This window comes from Tinamus guttatus, unplaced genomic scaffold, assembly GCF_059628265.1.
Source record: "Tinamus guttatus ecotype Peru unplaced genomic scaffold, ASM5962826v1 Tinamus_guttatus_pri_ptg000070l, whole genome shotgun sequence".
Lineage (NCBI taxonomy): Eukaryota > Metazoa > Chordata > Aves > Tinamiformes > Tinamidae > Tinamus > Tinamus guttatus.
Window position 1 is genome coordinate 1,794,284 of NW_028288604.1, and position 8,214 is coordinate 1,802,497.

The window sequence follows — 8,214 nt, forward strand, 5'->3', positions numbered from 1 at the left end:
CCTCGCATATGAGTGATACTTTCCAAGGATGGGGTCTGAATGAAATTCTTGCAACTTTAGCACAACTTTGCTGATACTCCATATCTCTGTTTCAGGCAGCTTTGTGACATGAAGTTGTTTTGAGCAGAAGTTACAGAACTCAGGTGCTTCCTACATAAAAAGGCACTCTCATCAAAGCTATTATATTTCTGATATTATATACTTTTCTGAATTATATACATTTTATAGATGCAACTCCAAGCTTTTAGGCTCTAGAGCTATTCTGAAGTGTGGAAAGTAGCGTAGAAAAAACAGAATAGAGGGAAATAAAAATACAGATACTTTAGAGCTGGAAGAGTAACTCGGTAACAATGTGCATGTCTGCTTGGTGTGAACTGTGTACAAAGATCATCTTCATGGGCTTCATGATCCTGGTAAAAATAGTAAATATTTGATCTATTTACAGAAGCCTAGCACAATGATAGTGAGTAGATGCCAAAACCTTAAGTTAAACCATCAGCACTACCTGTATCAAACCCCCTCAGCTTTCCCAGAAGCTCAGGAATCCCATCTCTGATGCACATCCACCCCAAAAAATTCACTCTATGTCCCAGCTATTTCATGCCAAGTCGAAGAAAAGAGCTCAAAGATGAGCTCTTCTCCTCTCCCAGAGTGACGCTGACAGCCCATTCCCCCTACCTAAGGAGCCAGGTCTTCTGCTTGGAGCTGTCCCAGCGAGAAAATAGCACCTAAATTCCATCACCATTAGGCATGCAGAGGCACGCACCAAGCTTCAGAAGTGTGGTGGGCTTAAAAGTGTAAAAGATTAGGGTAACATGTTGAGTTTTTATGATCTGGGTTGCTATGATTTATGAAGTACACACTTCGAGGATTTTCTCCACTACCAAGAAGACTAGAAACATTTCCTTCCTGAATCTTTCTTGATTTTTTTTTCTATTTTCTCCTTTTCCTCCCTGAAATGGAGGGGATTCTGCATAAAGAAACAGCACCAGGATCTGGTATTAAACTGACTTTCAAAAGGAGATCAAGCATAGCAAGATTGAAGGCAAAAACGGCGAGGAGCATTGGCTTGGGCAGGTCGGACCACACGGCACAAGATCAGAGCAAACCGTCTGCTTTCAGCAGGAACAACTCTGGGACACAAGCTTGTAATAAACAGTGAAAATGGTCATCAGAGGAAAATGTATTTGCAGGCAGTTTACTATATGGCAGTGCTTCCTATTTGGATGCAGGAGAAGAATAAAGCAAAGAGGAAGTTATTGCTCCCGAAGCAACCATGGAACACTCCACTTTCCCTTCTTTTAAAGTCTTGGGAGGAAGAGGAAAATGGGATTACAGACATGGGAAATAGCGGGACAGGTCATTCCTAGTATTAGGACCATATTTAGGGATCTAGCTAAGTCATTACTCAACAGCATGGAATCTACTTCTTTGGGTCAAGTCTTCTTGTTGGGAAGGACAAAGCATATTTCATCTGCAATCCATTTCCATGTGTGCTGAACTTTCTTTTTTCTTGTCTTCCTCTGGAAGAGGGCGTACCATCTAGTGAGATGAGCCAACAATAAAGCAATACCATGCTGAGCAAATCTTGTGTGCTGCCACGTCACTGCCAATAGAAGTGACAGAGTTGTGCACCTATTTAGAAAAGGCAAATGAAGTGGAGCAGCTGCCAAGACAACACATCACAGACCCATGCTTTGCAGACAGTACCTGCCCAACAAGATTTTATGTGGTCAAAGATATGAGACATGCTTCAGAAGAACAGAAGATGGGAGTAAAGAAGTCTAAAAGGTCATCAAAACCAATGGCGAGAAATGGAAACATCAACCCAAAAATAAGGCTGGATGGACAGTTCCAGTCAGTCAGAGAAGCAAATCCCATGACTCATTGGTCTTTCTGTCTTTGAAAGGCCATATTCCTTCCCTAATCCACCCTGCAAAGGAATCCACCTAATATGTTCTTTACTATGCAATTACTATCAAGTAACTTCAAAACTACAGCTGAATATTAAAACGTTCAGCTTCTTCTCCTCGACAAAGTGAAATACTACCAGAGTGCTCAGTCCCGAGCTTTGCAGAAAACTGTCAAAAAGGATCACTTCAACAACAGAAGAAATGTAGCTGGGCAGAGTGCAGGTGATGAAGTAAAGATGAGGCCTGCTCTGAATGACTTCTAAGTATCTGCTGAAAGCACTCAAGTCCTTCCTCTCTCACTGGTGTAAGGAGAAGCCATCTGGCCAGAGGCATTTTTAAAAACAACCGAACATAAAATTGACAGAATCATGTTATTCTCACCTCCAAAAGCCGGCCTCATGGTGAAATCGTGGTCATCGACTCTGAGAAGCTGCTCCGTCTTTCCTTTCCAAGTTTTGGTCATGTCATGATTCTTCTTATAGATGTGACTGCAAAAGACAGCAATAGCGTTGACCTGTGGGCTTTGTACCCCAAGCAGCACTCTGAGGCTGATCTCCATCTCTGTTATTTCAGAGTCCCTGCTAAGACTTACAACACCAACGGTAGTTTTGTGAGAACTGTCGCCTATAAGGGGAACTGGAAGAGCAGCTACCAAGTATGACAAGTCCTGAGGCTATTTCTCCAAGGGTTAGTTTAGATGAGGCTCTGCTCTCTCTGCCTCAGACATCACAGCTCTCTGGGCAAAAGTGCAGCTACCCATGGAGGAGCCTGGATGCAGAGCAGGTCGGAAGCAATTTTTTTTCCTGCAAATACAATGACCCAGAAGAGGCATTAATAGAACATGCTGATTCTGAACCATGCATCGCCTTGCTGTAACTATGCCTGGTACCATGCTGGTATCATAATGAAAAAGTTTGCTCTTTCAAGCAATAGCTGTGCAATGTCATATGTAATTCTGAGAATATCTGCCCTACTCATGAGTACTGGCCCAACATCAGCTGTTTGCGTGGTGAGAGGGACTGCATTTTGCCTTTTCTTTTAAAACAGTGACAAAACGACCCGCTGCAGCACTGGGAAAATGTGCTTTTATCCAAAGAAGTCAACAAGACCTCCAATTCTTTACTTCACTGCACACGAAACAAAACAAAAAAAGCTATCTTTTTTTTTTTAACTAAAAGATCATGAATTATATCAGAGCATTAGAACATGCATAAGAATAAGGCCATGAGAAAGGTGCAAGAAGGTCCCTAAAATGGCATAAGCAGATAACTCACCAGCAGACAGGCAGGTACTGCACACACTTTCAGAAGACAATTCGGATCAACATTCCCTGCTATTCCCCAGTTGTGCAGGAAGGACGGTGAGAACCAACAAGGGTCGTTAAAGTGCAGGACACGAGGAGTGGAAGCAAAGGGAGCATAAATCACAGATGGGGAAAACGTTTCCTGTCAGAAGATTCAATCCGGAAGAGTGACAAGGAAACTAAGGGGCACCCAAATCTGGGCCCCAGTTGTTCTCTCTGCCAGCTGGCTGTAAAGGAGAAGCAAGGCAAGGGCGCTAGAACAAGGGCAGTTACAACCCAGGTGCATTAACAGCTGCCTAAAAGTAGGGGGACAAGCCCATGCATAGCAGCCAAGAGGGATGGCTTGGGAAGCAAGTTCAGCTCGTGAGGGCTAGATGCACAGAGCAGTGGGTTGTATTTCCCCTTTGCAAGCTAGGGCTGGTGACACGGTTTCACTTGACAGCCCACAGAACGGTCTCAGAAAAATGAGGTACATAAAAATGATCTTATTGAGTGTGCTTGACTTCAATCAGCAGGGGAAGGCCTGAAATGCCGTGAAATACTCTTCAGTGAAATCTCTACACCAGTGTTCAGGGAAACACCCTACTGCAGAGAGCGCACAGGAGAGACGCTAAGAGCAATTCTGTGCCTTGCAAAAACAAAAAGACCACATAGCTTCTCATTCAAAATCAGCACGAGACGTACCTGCGTCAAAAGCAGCAAAAGTAAACCAATATATTTAACCGCAACGATGCAGCACCGTGACGATGCTTAGTTGTCCTCTATAAACAGTCTGCTTGGCAGCAGATGCTGCAAAGAGTCAAATGATGCCAACAAATCTGGTTATGGGACACGGGCTGTTCACATGTACCTCCTTTGGCCTCCACAGGCTGAAAAAAGGCATCTGACCTGCATCAATGCTGAATTTCCTTATTTACACAGAATGCGAAAGGAACGGCTGCTACCTCAGCAGCAGCCGATGAACCAGCGCTGCGGCGTGGTTGCAAAAAGAGCACAGATATTGTACAGCTAGAGGCTGCACAGCACCCTGGACTCAAACCCAGGTAGTTCAAGCTAAGACCTCCAATTCCAAAAGCCATCACTGCAGCGTATGGCAGGAGGCAAAAAATGCATAGTGACTTGGGATGCTTTTGGATCTCAACCTGAAGGTTTCGCACCCTGAAAATGACAAAATAGAACAAACCAAAATAACAAAATGCTCCAAATCACTATCCACTTCCAGATATCTTGGCACAAGCTCTTTAGCTGGCAGACGTTCAGAGCAAGCTCTGTTTCCGAAGCTCACTGCTCTTCCCCGTTGGTCCGTGAGGCTCCGCACGGCCGCGCGGGAAGGTGGCAGGGCCGCCTTGGGCCCGGACACGCACACCCCATGCAAGGGCAGCGGCCTGATGAGGGAGCCCTCCCTCGGAGCACAACGTACACACAGCAACAAGCAACACCAGCTGCGTTATCGGCACTGTTATAGACATCATTTTTCACATTTCACTTCTTTCCATGCAGAAGTTTTGTCCAGATGGAGAGCCCAGGAGCACTGCCAGCATTTGTTTGAGATTCCTGATCTGCAGCCACTGCAGAGCTACTGAAGGGGAGCCCAAACTGCTTCAAATCCGCAGGGCTGGACATGCCAGTAGCGCTCACCTGCCACTTACAATAAGGCTGATGCTCCAAGGAAGCTACAAACACACTCTGCAGCTGATACTACACATGGCAAACCTGACCCGGCCCATATCCTACCTGCGCACTCGCACCTTTCCACGCTCTGCAGTCCCCTGTAGCACCAAAGCCTGCCCATCCTCTCCAGAAATCTATTCCTGGCTGTGAACCTAAGACACGGGGCCAACGTCCCCTCCCGAGAGTCAGGCAATACCTCGCGGCAGTTCCTTCCTTGCAGTTCATTTATCACTTGGTTTCTCAGAAACAGAATGAAATGCAAAATTTCTAATCAGCAACTCTTCTGTGTTAGTTAGGAGCACTTATTTTCCCTTCACAGTGGAAGTAAAGGTTGGCTTTGTGCAGCACTCACCAGACATGAGCAGCACTCAACTTTACGCAGATAGGCACCGCTAAATCCCTGCATGAACTTTTGTAATGTAAATGACAGATTGTACCACTGGAAAATGGAAATATTCATATGCATATACACACACACACAATGGCAAACGTTACAGATAGCTGCTTCCTTAGATCATGCCTCCTTTCGTGGAAATAGGTGCGTTGTGAGTGAGGCTGTGGCCACAGAAGCAAGGAAAAACAGAAATACAAGGCAGCTACCCATTTAACATACTGAACAAGGCAGAGTTTGCACAGAAAAAATAATGTTTTAGAGTTCAGGATTAACATAAGACAAAGGGTCTTCATTCAGGTTGCACAGGCAACTTAGGTATTTCTTAGTTTGGACTCCTGAACTCACAGTCTTGCTTTAGCGGTCTCGCTTTAGCATGCTGCTTAGCCCCTAAGGCTCAGGCCCCAGAGCTGCTCACTGGCCCCTCTGACCCCGAGTCTTGACAGGCTCCAGACCGGCTCCTAGAGACCCTCGGACAAGAGCCCCTATAAAACCGACAGGTAATAAACTAGAGGGAGGTCTGTGCTTACCCAAGTGTTCTCAGCTTTCTGAAAATAATCTAAAGAACTTTAGACCAGGCTGATGCATCATCTTAAACAAAATATCTAATTCAAATATTTCTCGAAAGTGGATTTCCACTCATAGGAATCGATTTTCTTCGCTAATACATTTACTGTAAAATAGATTTATTCATATGCTAAGTCAACAGGAGAATTACTAAGCAAGAAGTGTGACACAATTATTAAAAGACACTTGGCATTAATTTTTCTATATACAGCTAGAAAGCCAACACAGGCACTGGTTTTTATTTGATTTTACAGATTACTCATCATTGTTGTTTTAGAGATAATCACTTTTCCTATAAAAAGATATAAACGAAAAATTAAAATATCAATATGCTTTCCTTGTAGTGTTATGGAATTCTCTGTAATTCCTGTGTCATTCATATTTGACATTCCCATTACTTTCATACGCTCTTAAATAAATACATTCACTGTATAGGGGGAAAAAAAAGGCAAACAAACAACATAAATTGTCCTAATCTATTTTTGAAATTCATGCAGACAGCTATGAATTAATTTCCTTATATTTCAGGTATGTGGTACTTGAGGATTTACCTGGCTGGAGAACAGTTTATTAAACTCATTATATGTCATTCTTTAAATGACATTTAAATTCACCTGAATAAACAATTTTAGCAAAGTTTTAACTTCTACTCTATCATAACTTTCGCAAAACAACAGCACTGTAGAAGTTGTACGCTATCTTACAGTATTTAAATAAAATAAAAAATGCTCAAAAAGAAATATTAAGTCAGATAATAGCACTACTTTTAGAAAAAGGGCTGTTTAGAAGAAAGATTTATACTGTTTGTCTCTTTAAAGCAGAGTATTTCTTCCATACATCAATTTTTGGGGGGCAGGGGGGAGATATTCCTGAGTCCTTTACGCGTAACAGAACAGAGAGAAAATTTTTAGAATTAAAGATTTAACTCAATACTGCAGAGTCTCCTAAAACCAGCAGCAAAACTTAATTTGGCTTGAGTATCTCAGGATCAGGCCCTAGCTGTTTCAGCTCAATGTCACAACATTTCTTTGTAAAACAGGCAAGCAACAACACTCTCCGGATTACCATAAGCATTCGGAGCGTTATGTCAAACAAAACAAAACAAAACAAAAAACAAAGGTTTACAGACAGAGCGAAGCCACTTAATAAGATGGATTAACCCAATTTTATTTTTCAGCTCTCTGAAAAACAACCTTTTAATATATAATTGTCATCGGCTGACATAACCATGCAGGAAAGGATAACATACTCTGTCTGGCAGGTTTCAAAGATTATCTTTTCTAAAGTAAACCTCCCAAACCTCAGCAACAGCAAATCTAATAAACTTCACTAGGACATTTAACTCTTTGTTACACGTTTGCTTGACTTTATAAAATTAAAGTTTACATGCTATTTTTTTCAAAATATAATTTCAAAATTCCCAGTAACTTCCTATGCTAATTCCTGTGTTATTAACATCATGCACGCCAACCTGCCCTGTGCCCCCTCACACTGTTAGACTGTAATATGGATTTTTAAATGAATGTAAGTAGCATGGATGTTTCAGCTCCAGAGGAAACAGAATAATCTCTTGAAATAGTTATTTGGTTTGATAGTGGTTTGATATGCAGCTCTGACCATACTTGTTAAGTGTATGCAACTTCTTTGAGCTCTGCCTGTAGTTACGCTATTCACGTGTACGTCCAAGAATACTTTTTACCATGCTCAAGTAGTCAAGTTCTCTGCCAAAAACTGCCCCTTTAACAGACTCAGTTTACAGTTAAATCTGAACACAGCACCAAAGACTGCCTAAAATTACACAGAAAGCATCACCTGTAAAGCTGTTCTCTCATACAATTAAAATGAGTTTTCCACACACAAACATGCTGACAGAGCAGATTTTTATGCCTGCAAGATGAAGCATTTGCACCTTTCAACACGCCTTACCTTGCCTTCTGCACCTCCAGCTGGCTCGTCCACCTCCTCCTCCTGTGCTTTCTGCTCTCCACAAGAAGACCCAAGTACAAGATGAACAAAAGCAGTTTTGCAAAACACGGCATCGCGCAGGAACCAGCAGCTAGACGCGCTGCGCTCCCGTCACCTCCTGCAGCACAAGTCCCCCCCGCTTTGAACATTGAATCAGCTCCGAGTCCGGGGGTGCGGGTCTGCCAGGGATCATGGGCAGAAATGCCGCTTTTCTCACGTAATATTTTAGACGGGGTTTCAAGGGCTCCTCACTCGGAGCCTTCCCTGCTCCTCGCGTGATGATTGGCCATTACCCGCGAAGTTTGCCTCGCCAGCCGTTTCCTCGGGCTCCTAAAGGGCATTTGCTAAAGCCATTACATAAAACGGGCCGTTCCGCACGCCAGCTTTCCGCTCAATCCCCTAAG

The 8,214-nt window shown here is 43.2% G+C and overlaps 1 protein-coding gene across 1 annotated transcript in view; it reads right to left on the reverse strand.

The window, feature by feature from the left end:
- The window catches only part of LOC104571214 (gamma-aminobutyric acid type A receptor subunit rho2), a 30,245-nt gene extending 22,286 nt beyond the window's left edge, over positions 1–7,959 (reverse strand). The window contains exons 1-2 of the mRNA XM_010218297.2: positions 7,772–7,959; positions 2,295–2,401 (exon numbers count right to left, since the gene is read on the reverse strand). Of these exons, the coding sequence (XP_010216599.2) occupies positions 2,295–2,401; positions 7,772–7,959 (295 nt within the window). The remainder of the gene's footprint in view (positions 1–2,294; positions 2,402–7,771) is intronic.
- Positions 7,960–8,214: the final 255 nt, after the last annotated feature.